Source organism: Protopterus annectens, chromosome 16.part0 (genome assembly GCF_019279795.1).
Source record: "Protopterus annectens isolate FY-2018-M chromosome 16.part0, PAN1.0, whole genome shotgun sequence".
Lineage (NCBI taxonomy): Eukaryota > Metazoa > Chordata > Ceratodontiformes > Protopteridae > Protopterus > Protopterus annectens.
This window is the reverse complement of record NC_056750.1, coordinates 787,599,360-787,617,296: the sequence shown is the minus strand read 5'-3', so window position 1 is coordinate 787,617,296 and position 17,937 is coordinate 787,599,360. Positions and strand designations below refer to the sequence as shown.

General features: G+C 40.2%; 1 protein-coding gene across 1 annotated transcript in view; it reads right to left on the bottom strand.

Annotated features, from left to right (window-relative positions):
- Positions 1-11,548: 11,548 nt before the first annotated feature.
- TRAF2 (TNF receptor associated factor 2) overlaps positions 11,549-17,937 on the bottom strand; it is a 1,028,101-nt gene continuing 1,021,712 nt past the window's right edge. Inside the window, exon 11 of the mRNA XM_044058477.1 lies at positions 11,549-17,323. Within this exon, the coding sequence (XP_043914412.1) occupies positions 17,105-17,323 (219 nt within the window). The 3' untranslated portion in view covers positions 11,549-17,104. The remainder of the gene's footprint in view (positions 17,324-17,937) is intronic.

The window sequence follows — 17,937 nt, the reverse complement described above, 5'->3', positions numbered from 1 at the left end:
ATAAAAACAGTACTGGATCACTGCTAGACAGATGTTGCATGTAATATAGCAAAGATAGTGCATTTCACTTAAGACCACCACTAGTATGTGAGGCACCTCATCTGTGGCAAACATCCGATCCCCCCACGCACGCACACCAACTAGCCTTTACTTCTTATAAAGAATGTCAAAGCACACCACTCATTATGGTTAGTGTCCTAGCTGTGATCCCTAACTAAAGGAGCTTAGGGACTAGGGTCCATTCAAAGTACACGCACACTTACTACATTTTAAAAAACATCATCCTAAATTTAACAAACGATCAAGCAATACTAAGCATCACTCTGCTGTGGCATTCAAATTGCTTAATTCTTGAATTCTTGATATTCTTTAACCATTTATTAAATGTAAGATTTTGCTTTTTAAAATGAAACTGCTGCAAGTGCATTTTGAATGGATTCCATTCACATATGTGTCGAGAAGACTGTAGCTCATATGACAAAAGAAAAAGACAGTACAGTTGTGTACCTACCATAAATGTAGATGTTAGAGTGTATTCACTGTTGCAGTCATTACTCTTGGGTTATCCTGCTGGCAGGCTACCCGCAGTCGGCCAGAATTCCAAAGTCTAGATCCGGCATCGGTTACTGTTGCCTCCTCCCAGACGTCAGTGCGCCAGGGGTATAAAAGATGCAGCCGACGCCATTTTTCTTCAGGTTTTTCTTGCCCCAGATGTCAGGTGCCCCCAAAAAGTAGGCTAAAAAATTATGCTAATAATTATGCATGCAGTAAAATAAGCATTTCCTTCATCTATAAGAAAATACATCACATGGGTTGTATAAAATAGAGAAGTATAGGTAAGTCCCAGCAAAGAAAAGGGAGATGGTGGGTGGGTAACCTGGACTGCAACAGTGAATACACTCGAACATCTACATTTATGGTAGGTACACAACTGTACTATGTTCATCGTGTTTCACTGCTGCAGTCATTACTCTTGGGTTGAATCCCAAAGCTGAGGTTGGGTGGCTGGGCCTAAATAAGATTAGGAGAGGCTATAAGGCCTTGCAGAACTGCAGTGGTGAAGCCTGCTCTGGATTTAGAGTAGTGAGGTAAATGGTAGTGCTTTGTAAAAGTGTGCACTGAACTCCAAGTTGCAGCCTCTAAAATGTCTTTAGTTGGTACTCCTCTGAGAAAGGCTGCTGAAGTGGCTGCTGCCCTGGTAGAATGAAGCCTAACGCCCTTGGGCACTGATTTACCATGTTGTGAGTAGCAGAAATGAATGCAGTGGCCTACCCATTTTGAAATAGTCTGTTTTGAGATAGGCTTTCCTTGAGATCCTGCAGCATATGCCACTAAAAGTTGCTCAGTTTTTCTGAAAGCTTTAGTTCTGTCCAAGTAGAAGCGTAGTTGACTGTGTATGCCCAAGGAATGCAGAAGTCTCACCCTTGTTCTGCGAGTTTGGATAAAAGGTAGGCAAATGAATGGTTTGGTTAAGGGCCACACTGGACACAAATGGCATAAATGTTGGGTTCGTCCTTAGAGAAACCCTGTCTGGATGGAAAATGATGAAAGGTTCCACAGCCATGAATGCCTGTAACTCTGAAACTCGTCTTGCAGAGGTTGTTGCTAGGAGCAGAGCTGTTTTCCAAGATAAAAACTTTATATCAGCTGTATTGGCTGGCTCAAAAGGCGGCAGTGTGAGTTTTTCCAAGACATAACTGAGGTCCCATGCCAGTATTGGGGCTCTCCTTGGAGGTCTTATGTTTTTGGCCCCTCTGAGGTACTGCCTTAGTAATGGATGGGAAAAATAAGAGGTTCCATATTGCAATGAGCTGAAATGGCAGAGACATGAATTTTAATTGATGAAAAGGATAGGCCCTTGTCCAGCATCTCAGTTAGGTATTGTACAATCTGAGGAATATTTGGAACAGATGTGTCAGTTCCTTGTGCCTGGTTCCAAGCACAGAATCTTTTCCACTTTTCTGCATAAGATTTTTCTGGTACTGGGCCTCCTGGCCTCCAAAATAATATCCATCACTGCTTTAGAGAGAGGAGTGTTTTGAATGGTTACATTATCCGCCATGCTGCCAGATTTAGGGTCCTGAGTTGGCTGTGCAGAATCTGATTGTTTCACTGGGTCAGTAAGTGAGGAATAAGAGGGAATGTCCAGGCTGGGCCTTGAGACAAGCTTTTTAGGATTGGGTACCAGTGCTGGCGTGGCCAGTCTGGGGCAATCAGAATCATTCTTGGCTTCTCTTGTCTGACCTTTAGGAGTACCTTGGAGAGGAGAGGCAGAGGAGGAAAGGCATATACTGTTAGAGTTTTCCAGCTGAATGACAGAGCATCCACTTTCCATGCTTGCTTGTGATAAGTCCTTGTGCAGAATTTCTGTAGTTGGCAGTTGTGAGAGGAGGCAAATAGATCTATGTCTGGGCATCCCCATTCCTTTATCATGCTGAAGACTTGTGGATCCAGTTTCCACTCGTGGGGATCCGTGAGGTTTCTGCCTAGTTCGTCTGCCAGAGTATTGTTCTTTCCTGGCAGGAGTTGTGCTTGCAGGTGTACTTGATAAGTCGATGCTGTGTCCCACAAAGTCATGCCTTGTCTGCATAGGGGGTAGGAATGTGTGCCTCCCTGCTTGTTTATGTACCACATGACTGTAGTATTGTCCGTCCTTATCAGTAGTTGTCCTGGATGGAGTAGATCCTTGAAAGCTGTCAGGGCATTCTGAACAGCTAGCATCTATTTTTGATTGATAAGTAGATGCATTTGGCTTGTGGACCATGTGCCCTGAATACATTTTCCTGCTGTGTGCGCTCCCCAGGCATAATCTGATGCATCTGTTGTTACTGACTGCCTGGCTGTGGGTAGAGTGAATGGCTGTCCCTTGTTGAGGTGACAGGCATGTGCCCACCATCGAAACTCCTGTTGCAGGCAAGGAATGAGGGTAATTAATGCTTTCAGGCTTTGACAATGTTGAGTCCAGACACTTTTTAGGTACCACTGAAGTTTCCTCATATGCAGTCTGGTATATGGAATTAACAGAATGCAGGATGCCATGAAGCCCAAAGCCTGCAGAATTTTTCTTGCAGACAACTGGGTCTTTGTTGCCAACATTTTGAATTAAGAAGTTAGTTGCCTTTGTTTGTCTGGCGTGAGATAAGCCATCTGGGCAAGTGTATTTAGGCTTGCACCCAGGAATATTATCTCTTGAGAGGGTACTAGTTTTGATTTCTTTTCGTTTACTGTGTACCCTAGGCAAATTAATAATCTTTTTACGAACGCCAGATGCTTTAGTAGAGTGTCCTTGTTCTCTGCTTGTATAAGGCAGTCGGCCAAGTAAGGATACATTTGAATTCCTCTTTGTCTGCAAAATGCAGTTACTGGTGCCAGGCATTTTGTGAAGACGCTGGGTGCAGTAGATAAGCCAAAGGGCAGGGCAGAGAATTGGTAGTGCATTGAGCCAGCTATGAATCTGAGGTATCTTCTGCAAGACTGTCTGATTGGGATATGCAGGTATGCCTCTTTTAGGTCCAAAGTTACAAGCCAAGCCTTCTTGCCCAGTATGGGCAGAAGCTGCTGCAGAGTTAACATTTTGAATTTTGGAACATCCAGAAATCTGTTTAGAAAAGACAGGTCCAGTATTGGTCTCCAGGCTTTGTCCTTTCTGGGTACCAAGAAAAGTCTTGAGTAAAATCCTTGTCCCTGCTCTTGTGGTACTTGCTAAATGGCCCTCATGTTCATAAGGGATGAAACTTGTTTTTGTGCCTCTGCCCACTGATTGTGTGGAAGGTTTGGCATACCTCTTGCCTTTGGCAGGGTGTGAAAGTGGAACCTGTAGCCCTGGGACACTATATTCAATACCCATTTGTCCTGGGTGACCATTTGCCAGTTTTGAAAGAAAAGTGCTAGTTTTCCCCCTAAGGGGGCTGCAAGAAGGTAAGTGCTTGGTACTGACAGAGGAAAGTCATTGGGACTGTTTCCTGTATGGCTGTGCTTTGTCTTCTCCACTTTTGGAGGTAGAAGCGCCCCACTGCTTAGGCCTGTATGAGCCCTGGGGCTGGGATCTGCCTCTTTGTGGCCTGTCCAACACTGGAAAGGACCAATTCTTTGTAGGCCAGTTCCTGCTAAATCTTGCTGGCTGAACCTGTAAAAATTCCTTTACTGTTTGCATAGATTTCGCTTTGTCCTCCATTTTCTTCAAAACCTCCTCTGCTTTAACACCAAATAAAGTATCATGCTGTAATGGAGCATCTAATAATTTTGCTTTAACATGATCAGGCAGATTTTGTTCCTTTAACCAAGCATGCCTCCTAATGACAGAACCCGTAACAGCGGCCCTGCAGGAGGCCTCCAGCGAATCAAAACCACATTGCAAAGTATGCTTTCCCACTTGTTCAGTTGCATGCAATAAATCCTGCATTTCCTTATTTTCTGCACAATCAGAATTGGCCAACATTTTCTGTTTTAACAGTGACATTAAGTATTGCTGATATTTAATCATATGAAATTGACAATTTAATGCCTCACAGCCAAAGTAGCAGAAGTGTAAGCCTTTCCCCCCATCTGTCTAGTGCCCTTGAATCCCCGTCAGAAGGGATAGTGTTTTTTTGCAGTAGCAGCCTTAACCCCTTTTGGGACCCTGAGAAATAGTTTTGGGGTCAGCAGCAGGGTTTTTATAAAGAAATTTATGTGAATCTGGAACCCTGCAGTATCTGTCTGGTTTAACAGGAGCTGGAGGTAAGGAGTCTGGAGATAGGCCGGACTCTGAAAGTACATCTTCTACAATGTCTAGCACAGGGGGAATAGCAAGAGGTCTGTGCCGAGGAAGTAAAAGAAAATCTCCAAGCCTTTTCTTTGATTCTGAGTAATCTTGGCTCTCCCAGTGGAAGTGTTCCCTCGTGGTATGCAGGGTTTCCCCAAAAGAATAATCCTCAGGAGGAGAGGCTGAAGGAATGGATTCTTCAGCATCAGAATCCTCATAGGGAGGAAGAGTGTATTCCTGTACAGAAGAGGAGTCAGAGGAAATGGAAACCTGATCTGAAGAGTCACAGTCTGTCTCTTGCCTAGGCCTCTTATCAGGAGGGGGATGGGAACCCCTGATCAAGGTAATAAGGTCTTTGGCCATTTTGAGCATCTGTTTCTTAGGCATGGAAGTTTGTTCTGGAGAATGCTGTACTTGTTTCTTTGTCTTTAAAGCTGCTTTAGTCTTTGCTTTAGAAGCTGAAGTAGGCTTTACATATAGCTGTGTAGGTCTGAAAACACCCTCAGAAGCCGATGCCGGCTCCGGACCCATCTGAGGGAATGATTTCCGCGTTTCCAATACCTTGAGTATTCAGAGGCCTAGCTGGCTCCACGTGGGAGTAGTCAGCGGCCCGTGGCTCTGAGGTAGCGGGCGTCAGGGGCTGCGAAAGTGCCTCACTGAGAACCGGTGAACTGGCAGCAGGCTTAATGGAAGCCTCGTCGTCGGTTTTGGATCTCGGATGCCTGTCCTCTTTTTCCTTGCGTTTATAAACTCCGGTTGTCGGCTGTTCTGACAGCATTATATAATTGAATTTTCGGCCAAAGTAATGAAAAGCAAAATCAAAGAGACGCTTAATAGTGCGTTGATTGAATCTAGCACAAAACAGACAGCTAGCAACGTTATGATCAGGGCCTAGGCAAGGAATACAGTAAGAATGAAAATCCTTATGATGTATTTGCTTCCCACAAGAAATACAATTGTAACTTTTTCTGACGTCGGTCTGGAGCAAGAAAAAAAAGTTTCCCCAATGGGATACTTAGCTTTAATGAAGACTTAGGATCTGAAATTCGTCTGTGAAAATCTCAGGAGTCGGCCGACCGGCACTTGCAAAGTGCTTTTGCTTCGGGTACCGCGCGGCAAGAAAGACTGAAGAAAATGGCTTCGGCTGCATCTTTTATACCCCTGGCGCACTAACGTCAGGGAGGAGGTGACAGCAACCAACGCCGGACCTAAACTTTGGAATTCTGGCCGACTGCGGGTAGCCTGCCAGCAGGATAACCCAAGAGTAATGACTGCAACAGTGAAACATGATGAACATCAATGGTTTCACAGAATGCCACATGCCAACATGTCAAAGATACTTTACTAGTAAATTTTGCACAAAATTAATTAAAAAAAACTGCACTGCTGTATACTTCCACGGTACATATGCACTGAACATTGGTGACTCACATTTACTGCAAAACTAATCAAGCTCTTTGATCTGCTTTCATATTAGAATAACAAAATTACTTCTGCAGACAGTCTGGGCATGTTGCCTGCTGAGGGTGTGCAACCTTTGGAACACTATTCATGAAAAATTAACAATTAAAACAAACTATCCAATTTTTTAGTCCCCTGAAGCAAAACAAAATTCATTTAGGTTATGAAACCTTGTAGAATGGAAAGCATTTGCTTTAGCAGCAAGCCATGGTATTTTACTTATTGTCTGTGGCTATATGCGAATATAGAAGTGGCCGTGGTACTGGGATACAGTACTGCAGTACTACATTCAACAAATCGTTTTTTAATCTTTACATTTCTGTATAAATTTTCTATTATACTAAAATCTGATGTTATTTGGCACTTGCATTATCAGTCTTCAATGGCCTTTTATGTCTGGTCAGCAGTGCCACTTAGAAATGCCACAAATACTGCATACAGGGCAGAATTATATAAATTATATACATTTTATATATATATATATATATATATATATATATATATATGTATATATATATATATATATATATATATATATATATATATATATATATATATATATATCGATAGATATATATACACACATATATATATATATATATATATATAATACAAGGAACTGTGCAGAAAATCATACTCCTAATCATACTTTGTACACACACAAATCAAAATTTCCCAAGTCATAAAATCAGAGAAAGGCAGTTACAATAAGACAAATCACATCTCTAAAAAAGACCAACAACCCATCTTTCTTAGTATTCCTCACAAACTCTTTCTGAAGCTACTACTTCCACTTGGTGTTGGCTCTCAGCTCGGGAGACTAACTATATAAAAAAAATCACAGTATAATGTATTACTTTGACGGCCTGTGAAACTGTACACTCATTCCAAACTGGATTCCCAAAAAGGGTATGACTAGTGGAAATGCAGAACAATATAACCATAAAAAAGGTTTACAAAAGTTTCTGATGTTTCAGTAGGAAAGCATGCTCTCAACAGATTACCTGCTAAGCATGCATAATTTTACACCACTAGAACAACAACAATCCTTCCCTTCACACTTCAGACTAGTTATCAGACACTTTTGATGTAGCATTTTTATTTCTCTAGTAAATCCTGCAAATAATCCGATAAAATTTGAAAAAAAACTCTGCACTGCTGCATACTTTCACCTAAAATTGAATGCAGTGGTGTAGCTAATACAGCTTCCTAAACCTACCCTCAATATACATAAAGAATATTTTATTTGCAGAATTATAACTAATGCAGATAACATTAACTAAGCTATTCTAAACCAATTCAAATGATAAACAGATGTAAGAGACAAGGCAGAAGGTTCAGCTTCTGAAACTTCAATCATACAAGTTTCTTTAGCAGCCATCAGAAGAGGAGCTCAATGTAGTAATGCACTAGCACATTGGCTATCCACAACAGACGGCCCTGTAATCAGCACACTAATGTAAACTTGTACCCAATGAACTCAGAATATGCTGGCTGTCACAAGAGACTATTCCAGTACCGAAAATACCTTCTACTTCCTAGCCCACACATAATGCGGCTATGTCACTGTAGTGTTAACAACTTGCGGGTCTGACTTGCAAGCAGCATCACTGATATAAGTTACTGAAGTTCTCATTAAACAAAAGGAATAAGGCATGACTGCTACAGATGTTAAAGCAAGAAGGGAAAAAATCTAAACAGACAGCCACTTTAACCAGCTTTGTTCTGTTGGGAACTATGTTGCTTCAAAAAAAAAAACAGGAATTGCTGTAAACAGTAGTAGGCCATCAAGCTATTATTCTGATCGCCCATTTGGTCATCGACATCAGCAGCACTACCAGAGTTAATTTATCTGGTACTACACAGGTTGGGTGAGCCTTAGATTAAAGAAGTGCTTGTTCTTTACCATCTCTGCCACTCTGTGACTATTTGAATTTCTTTTAGGGTGCTGTCTGAGACACCTTACTGGCATATCACATAATGCAGGTTTGGACTGGTCTACCTTAGTAGAAAATAAATCTGAAGCCCCACCTATTTACTCTGTAACAGCTATACGTTTACTGCTTTTAATAAAAATGATAATAGGTTCATAGGTTGGTACTGGGCTATCTGCCCGAAGGCATTTATTAGCCCAGCCACGTTGTGCGGTATTCACTGCCCCTTTAGTAGTTCCCTAGACCCTTGTACTAGCAGCTAGTACCCTTGGCCCCTATCTAGTGGTGCTGTTGGTGTGATCCCTGGTGTGAACTTTCTGTTACCCATCCACTCATCAAGGTTCCTCTTGAAGACCGATAGTGAGGGGTTCTGTCTTATGTAGATCGGGACCCTGTTCCATAGTAAGGGAAGTCTCTGTGAAGGGAATCAATCCTTCCAGCATGTTCTATTCATTGTCGTGTTGAGGTTTATATCCCTAGAGCGTGTAGCTCGAGTAGATTTGGTTTTGCTAAGATGGAGCATGTTCAACAATTCTGGGTTGGACATGGCTCTGTACGTTAGACAGAGATTGCCTCTGAGAAAGCGGTATGCAACAGAGTTCAGTCTTAGCTTTTTCAATCGTGCTGCATAGGGCAACTGTTTGAGGCCAGTAATTCTCTTGGTTAGGTACCTTTGTGGTCTCCAGCTGCTGGAGATGTCTAGCCAGGTACATTCCCAACTGGTGCATTGTACTCAATAATGGGTCTGATGAGGGAAGAGTAGAGGGGCACCACTACATCCTTAGATCTTGATGCAAACCCTTTCGTGATCAGATGGGTCACATAGAAGGGATTTTCTAACCACTTTGGCAATATGGTTATCAAAGGAAAGCTGACTATCTAACTTGGGTCCCTAGATCCCTTATTTCTTCTTCAGATTTCAGGGGATTACCTCCTATGTTGTAGTTTGTGGGTACTCTGTTTTTTCCAAAGGGGATTACTACGCATTTTTTTGCATTTAGCTTGAGACCATGGCTTTGACACCATGCATCAGTCTCATTTAGGCCCTTCTGGAGGATTTCCATGTCGGCTGGATACTCTATTATAGCACCCAGTTTGCAGTCGTCCGCAAACTTAGTCAGCCACAGCCCTTCCGTGCTTGCCTGTACTTCTGAGAAGTATATGCCAAACAGGAGGGGCCCCAGGACAGAGCCCTGAGGCACACCACTCGTTACTGGTCAGGATTCGGACATAGATCCCGCTACTCTTACTTTACGGGATCTATCTGAGAGCCAGTTTGCGATCCATCTTGTGACGCAAGGATTTATGCCCAGGCTGGTGAGCTTATCAATAATACCTGAATGGGGAATGGTGTCAAATGCTTTAGCAAGGTCAAGGTAAGCCATGTGTACCTCCTTTCCCTTATCTATAGCCTGAGTAACTGTCTCAAAGAAATCCACCAGGTTCAGGAGGCATGATCTGCCCTTGAAGCCGAACTGTGTGGGGTCCAGCGACAGGAGGTTCCCAATCTCTCCATTTATGAGTTCCATAACAATTCGCTCCATAGCCTTACAGATCAGACTGGTCAGGCTTATTGGTCGGTAGTTCCCAGGGTCAGTTGTGGCCCCACCCTTGTGTAGCGGGATCACCATTGCTGTGCGCCATTCTATGGGCACATATCCTGTGGAGAGGCTGAGACTGAACAGCTCAACTATACTTAGCGTATTTCAGTTTTAAACTGTGCGCTTAAATGTAAGCACATTATCAATAATGAAAATTAAATATTCGACCCCGTTAAATTACATAGAAAAGGAAAATTCATGGACTTTGGTAAAACTCATCTTTTTCCTTTCTTGGTCATGTATGGTGAACTAAGCAATGGGAAAAATGCATCTTCTGAAACTCAGTACTTGGGTTTTTGGAAGTGAATGTGCATCAACTTATAGTGATGGGGCGGTTACAGTCAACAGTATTTTTCTGTTTACACTTATCTACCAATCCTTCTGTTATGAAAAATGACAATCCACATACAAGAAACTACGATCACAGAAACTATTCCAGACAGGTACTGGCAACCATGACTTTGTAGCTTTCTTTGCTATTGTTACAAAGCTCTGCTCTTGTCCTACCCATAAAGCGCCACAGTGTTCTAACAGACCGTACACATTTGCAAAAAGGGGGAGGACAAATCACAACCCCTACTGCAGTTCACAAATATTCACCAGTCTAGTATCTCTCTCTCTTCTGTTCCAGCTGGGAAATGGCTTTATATCCCTATTTATCCACTCTACAGATCATCTTTCACTTACCAAGACAATGTTAAGCTACCAGCAAGGATGATACATTATACTGTTGCTTAAAATATAACAGTTATAAAGAGGAGGTACAAACTTGCACAGGGTAGCTTGCAGCTTAAGCAATGTAGTCAACACATGCCATAGAAGCATGATAACTCAATGGAAAGATTTTTGTTTCACAGCTCTAATGCCCAGGGTCCCATCCCTGACCAACAATCCATGTACAAGCAGAATCTGTATGTTCTTCCTCTAGCAGCACGGATTTTCTCCAGGAATTCTAGTTTTCTCCAACCACCTAAACACATGTCTGGCTATACTAAAATACATGGCTGGCCAGTCACTAGGTAGATCTAAACAGATATACACATCCTTCTCTGTAGTGGGCAAAGGTAATGGCTAAAAAGTCAAAAGATGGATCAATTCACTTATTCCCTTAATTTCAAAAAGGGATGAAAAGCCACAGACTAGTGTTCGTGAGACGGTTGCATTTTCTAGCTAAATAAACGTAATTCTGATCAATTATTGTTGGGACTAAAGTAAGCATGGTCTATTATGTTCCTCAGCACTACTACAAGTTGTGCATGTCATCTTCAGGCATTACCCTTTCCAATAAGCACTGCTGCAGCAGCATTGCATGTTTTGCCAGTCACAAAAATGGACTATTCTGTTCCGTATAAAACGTCAGCCCTGCGGGGCCTGCAAATGCAATTGTATATACAGGATTGATGCCCACACAATGACTCTAGTTCCTGGAAATATTTCTAAATGAGTAGTATAAGACCACATTCCTGCCTTCTTTAAAATGTCGCATCTTTCTCTATGCAGGTGTTTCACATAGGATCCAAGTTCTTCTCCGTTAACTGATTGTCCAAATCCCGGTCAACAAATGTAAATTAAAAAACAATGTAAGGCAACCTAACAGCAAAAAAAAAACAGTGATCTATATACACACACACACACATATATATATATATATATATATATATATATATATATATATATGTGTGTGTGTGTGTGTGTGTATATATATATATATATATATATATATATATATATATATATATATATATATATATATATACACACATACATACACACACACCCCATACTGTCAGCTATGTTTGCGTGTGACAATTTGTGTGGGCACAGCTCAAAGGCAGGAACTTGAGTATAAGTAACAATACTAGTTTAATTTCAAAAGTGTTCCTGCAGTACTATATCACTTTTATAAAAGACTTCCAAGCAGGGAGACAAGATTTAATCCTACATAATTTAAACAACCTAAATGCGATCTTTAAAGTGAAAGCCTCGCCTTTCTTAACAGAGGGAAGATGGAAATTCTAATTTACAGCACAAAAAAAAAAATTTCACAAAGACAACTGTCCCAGAAAGAACTCTGAATGTCCCAAGATGGCCTTGAAATATAATACTCACAAAACAGGGCCTATATGTCTGCCAAAAGTGTTTAAACCTGTACAACAGAATTGTTTTCTCTGTGAATCAGCATAATAAATACCCCCCAAACCTCTGTAGTAGCCTTGCACAACCAGATCATCTAATTATCTACAAACTAAAAACAAAAATAAAAAGTCTCAGAAAAAATCTCATAAGAAAAAATATCCAAAAGATCCTAGTAAACCAGAGACAACAATGTGCAGTACCTTAAACCTCTTAAGATAGAGGCCCATGGTAATATGCAAATGTCCCTTAAGGGCATACAGGCATTTCGAGGATATGGTTTCTGAAGATCCACTGACTTTTTTCTTTTTACAAATCTTTAAGGCATTCAGGCGAACAAAGCCCATTAGCTGCAGTGTCTTGCATACTTCCCATGGGCCTCCATCCCAGCAGATTTAAGGTACTACACAAAGGAGTCTAGTTGACCAGGGTCTTTTTGGAAATTAAGAAAAAGTATAGAGAAAGGGAGAGGTCTACAGACATACACTACAGATCATGGTTGGCAAGAAATTAACATTAGCAGTGTCCCTTAATGGGATATTTATCCCTGCTTAACTCAAATGCTGTAACCCAGAAAAGGAAAGGGAGAGGGTATTTGATGAAACATTTGTTAAGAAATGTACTAGTATCAGCTTAAATCTGTACTATGACTCACAGAATCAAGAAAACCTCAAAGGGGAAGAACCCGGCTCAGCTTTTATTGCAGTGCTCTTTCACAAAGCATTTTACAAAAGTCAAAAAAGCAAAAGTTGGGGAAAAAAGCAGCTGACGTATACATCCACCTTTATGATATTTTAGGATAACCAGTTCTGGTGGTGTACAGAGACTAAGACCTGACTATAACCCAGGTGCCAGGAGATCAACTAGCAGCTTAGTCACTTAGAACTGGCACACGAGGATGGACATACCCATCCTGAAGTGGGGGTGGGTGGCCAAAACAGTCCAATGCTACAATCCCTCAGAGGATGAGGGCACCTGTAGACTGACCCAGGGCAGGTTGCTTGACCACCAATCCACTTCAGTAGTAGCCCTTGAGTAAATGGGAACATGTGTCCACAGCGCTCTCACTGGGGGTGGCAGTGTAGCCCCTGTGATTGCAATGGTCACCCCCCCTTACATAGGGGAGGAGTTAGACCTAAAATAAATGCACCCTCATTTCTAAGATGCCAGTGAAGGCCATAAACCCTCTGAAAGTTTTGTATGACAATGTCCCTTAGCCAGCTCTCAACCCTCACACAGGAATACCAGGATGGGGAGGAGGAATGGGTATGGTTGACAGAAGTGGCACGATGATCAATAGGTGCAGTTGGGGGGAATAATTATGACAGCTAATTTAAATAATATACAAATACATTAGTAATAAATGCAAATGTGTCTCTAGGCTAAACATTAAAACATATAACACCTCAAACTCACAATAAAAAAAAATGTCAACATTTCAATTAAGAATCTGTGTACAAAACAACAGATTACATTATAGCTTGAATTCCACATCAAACTCTAAATATAGAAAAATGACTGGATAGAAGATAAAAGTAAATTGGAAAGGTGAAATCAATAGATAGGGAAATTTCAAATTAAATAAAACTGTAAATGGGTATATGGCTAGGTGAATGAAGTGCATTCTGAGTGCATGTTATTTACATTCAGGTGATTGAACAACATGTACACAGACGATGCATCAGAAGACTGCCAATAGCGTCAAGATCAGACAAGGCCAGGGTAAAGCATTTTTCACTTTTACCTGGTATTGTGTGATCCTGGAGTTAGTACATTTAAGTTAGTGGGGGTGGGGAAATGCAGTCCCCCAAGTAGGGATGCAGGGGGCTTGAAACTTGCAAAAACAGTGGAAGCTTTTTCAATAATTCCATACTTGAAAGTTAATTTTGATAGTTTGAGGAAGTTTGCTTACAATGGATTTCCCACAAACCCTGCAAATATACAGACAAAAAAAGGAAAATTAAGATGTTAATTTAATTAGCCTAGAAGTTTTCAGAAAATAAAAAATAAACTAAAGTTAATCAAAAAACAAACAATACAGTTCTTACGGTAAGTGGAAGGCAAATAATTCTGGCCTCAACTGCCATATACAAAGTAAAGATTAATAACGCAAACAGAAAGTTTCATTTTTTTTTTTGCGAGCAGTTGCTACAGTGTAGACCACACACAGGGCGCTACAGTGCTTAATTTTGACCACAAATGCAATACCATCTTTTAAAAGCTGGTACTGCATAAGACAGAGATCCAAAATGGCTGATTGCAGCTGGAGCAGTTGCCTTCTCACCCACTCCTAGCTACACTACTGCTAATAATATTCACTTCACGAAAATGTTCTACTGTGCACCTTCACCTAAATTCACTTGTGCTCAACTCTCAAGTAGTTTGCTTGGCATTCTTGAGTATCTAACACCTCTGGAATTTTATATATTACAATTTTACTATTATATTTATCTCAATTAGCTGTTAATCTACGTTCTTCCTTTCTTAAAGTTGTACTGCATTGGTACCCCGGACTAGGCCTGAAAACAGCCCATATGCATCAGCACTTTACACTTAACAATGAATGAATGAATAAATAAATAAAACAAGTACTGAAAACTTGATCCCATTTGGAGGTGGAAGCCTTTTGAGGTTGTATTTTCTCCCACATCTAACACTAAACTAAGTTTGAAATCAAATACCTTACAGAAAATGACATTTTACTGGCTGGGGCAGCTTCCAGTTCAGGATACAAATTCAACCCATTGAAAAATAGATTTAATCATCCAGAACTCTGCATTTTAAGCAACTACAGTAAACTCTCAGAACCAGAACTCAAGCAACCGGCAAAAATATCGAAGAAATGCATTATAATTTTCATATGTTGCACTTTGTTTTCCTCTTGCAGAAACATACCTTACGTTTTTAGAGTTTTAATAAAGGAAGACGGGAACAGATGCCCTCTCTCCCCAACTTGAGAACCAAGTCAAACTAAATAAATAATGTAAGGTACTATAATTAGTCAGGTCTATATTTAATAGTAACTCTCAAACAACCAGAAACTACAGTTATCCAGCATCTACCAATCCCTATGGGTGCCAGTTAACTGAGAGTTTACTGTATTACTACACCCTCCAGAAACCGTTAAAGATTATAGTTAAAAGATGAGAGCTACTTGACTGATCTTTGCTATGCTGCCAAGGCAATGGTTAAAATTTTCAAAGGAAAGATCCTTGTGGAGTGGGCAGAAATGTTTAAAGTAATAACCAAAGCTGGATTTAGTGGAATAAAAATGTATGAAAATGTACAGTCATTTCAGGAAAGGACAGACTGGTTTCTAAACAAAAAGAAAGTGCACAAAGGAAGAGTGCCTAGATGTAGAAGATAGGAGTCTTTGTCTTCGTACGGCTACCAGCAAAGATGCTCCGCAAATGAATAAAGTGATGCCCAAGCAATGCCAGTGCCAGAGGTGGAAATGATCCTCTCATCCCACTGTCCTCCATAAAATGTTTAAAAGGATAAAATCAAATCTAAATGCAAAACTTAACACATCAAAGCCATTACTGCATGCACGCAGTTGATAAATACATCCTATTCACAAGTACTTAAAATCCAGAGTGTGAAATGCCAAGAAGTCAGTCACACTAGTGTAAATTACCTATATCAGTGCTGCTGAAATTACTAGGGAAAATGAATCCATAAAATTTCTACTTAGTTCCTAATTTAGCAAAAGAAGTTTCAGATGTTTGCAAGCAATGACTGCTGATTATATTAAGTGGGTCAACGCTGCCCTGCTACAAATCCCTGTGTCAAGCACAACTTAGAGGTGAAGGACCTAAAGGCAATGGCGTCAGTCCCAGAAATGGAGCCATAGGAAGAGAACTCTTAAGATGCTAAAACTGAACTTTCGCACAGTTGACTTCACAGTCTCTCTCTCATCAAGTGCCAAATGCAGGTCAAAGTGACTGGGAATACAAATAAGCTTCTGACACTCCTGCAGAAACACAGGGCACTGGAGGAAGAACTTTCCTTTATTACTTCTGCATCATTTTCATGTTCTTAGCAAACCCTTTGATGATTTGCAACTACAAACTCTGAAGTAGCACCCTGTAAGCTCTCCACTTGTCAAGTAACCTCAGGAAAGCTTCCCATACCTCCTTCTGGTATTTTATGGCTGCTGGGTAGATTTCATATCACAAGACTTTCTTTCATCTTTAAACTCCTACATTAGTCTCCTTGACTCTACTGTTCTCTAAGGTGCCTTCCAAACACAATTCTTAACTCTACATATCAAAGTTTACATCACAATTTTTTCTAATGCACTACATTCTATTTCACGGTCTTCTCTAGCATAGCTACTATCTTCAAATTACTTCAAACTATAAACTCATCCCCTCCTTATCCTCATTCCCATTTCATTCATGCTGCTTTTTGTGTTTCCCTGTTACTAATCCACATTAACCAGACCTTTACATCACATTCTTTTCTAACAAACTAAATACATCCTTTGAATCAAACGTAGCTAGTAGTCCTCCTCACAATACTTCACATCATTACCTCTTGAAAACTCAATCCCCTCCAACTTCCTCTTCACATCTTCATAATACAGTCTTGCTTCTTCTACTAAATACAGATATACTAACTACTATGTTCGACTGATCCTTTCTAAACATCATCAGAAATCATTACAGACAATTGTCACTTCTATGACTTGAACACTTCTCAATTGCATTATTCACTGCATCACTTACTTTATGACTATTATACCCTAACGTATATTTTAAATACATTTTCTGCATTTCTGTATTATTTATCAGTCCAGGTCAAGGCTGAAAAAAGTCGATTAAACCTGGTTACCAAATAAAACTAAAATAATGGCTACACAAACGATGCAGTGGTGACCTGTGGTGATCAATTACCCCATGAAGACATGTTGCATCATTCTGAACATGATTTATCACTCCAAAATAAACACTGATCGACTTCGTCAACAACTTCAGAGATGGTGCACTTCGGGGGGCAGCAAAACAAAAATGAAATTCCACCCTTTCACCTTAAAATGTGGAGGAGCTGACCATAATGGGCAAAGGAATAAGTAAACCATAATAAGTGCAACTGCAAACATGTTACCAGTATCTGGAACTAAAGTAGGTATCAGTCCTGTCTGAATGTTAAAGTAATCTCCATGTTTAATTTTTCATTTGAAATACTAAGCCACTGGCATCTCCGATACTAGAGTTCTGAATCAGTTTCTAAATGCCAGTTAAATCAACAATGGCCTTGATGAAAATGGTGTCATCTCGCACATATGAATTTTTTGACTCCAGTTTGGAAAGTGGGCAAAACAGAGGGCAGCCGCTTGCGATATTCATATCACTGACTGGTCTCTGAAACGAAGATGAAGTAACATCTGGCCTAAAAGCATCTATAATGTGCTCACGATTGTTTTGATCTAGTAGCATCAATGTAACCTGGTGAGAAAAATAAAAAATATGAGAAATTAAGTATGGAAAAGCGCAATTTTTATACATCAACTACCATAAAACCGAGACAAAAAATCTATTTCACATGCTCTCCGTGTTGGTAATGACACTATGCAGTAATGGTACCGTGAGTCACAAATCCCTACAGTGTACTGCATACAATGTTCAAACGGCAATCTAATGTTTACTGTGGTACTTTTTACTGCTTAGCATGAATACCTTGAACTGAAATGTATTTTTCTTTTAAAAAGATTAAAACATATGCACTGCAACTCAAAGAAACACTACATGAAATATACTACCAAGTAAGATAATCATTTAAGCAAAACAAGATACTTTAAAATGACCTGATCAGTATGTTTTACTTGGAATGATGCATCCATTTCAAAATGTGCAAATCATTTAATTCATAATTCACAATTTGTATAGAAGGAATTAAAAACTGAGCTGTACAAGTAACACAAGGACAAAAAAATGCAAATAATTTATTTTTTTGTTATTTTACATTTGTTAACCAGGCTAGTCCAACTGGATATATTTCCATTTTCAGCAGAGGCCTGAGGAGAAAAGCTCCACAGTAACATTTAAATGTTTATAATGTA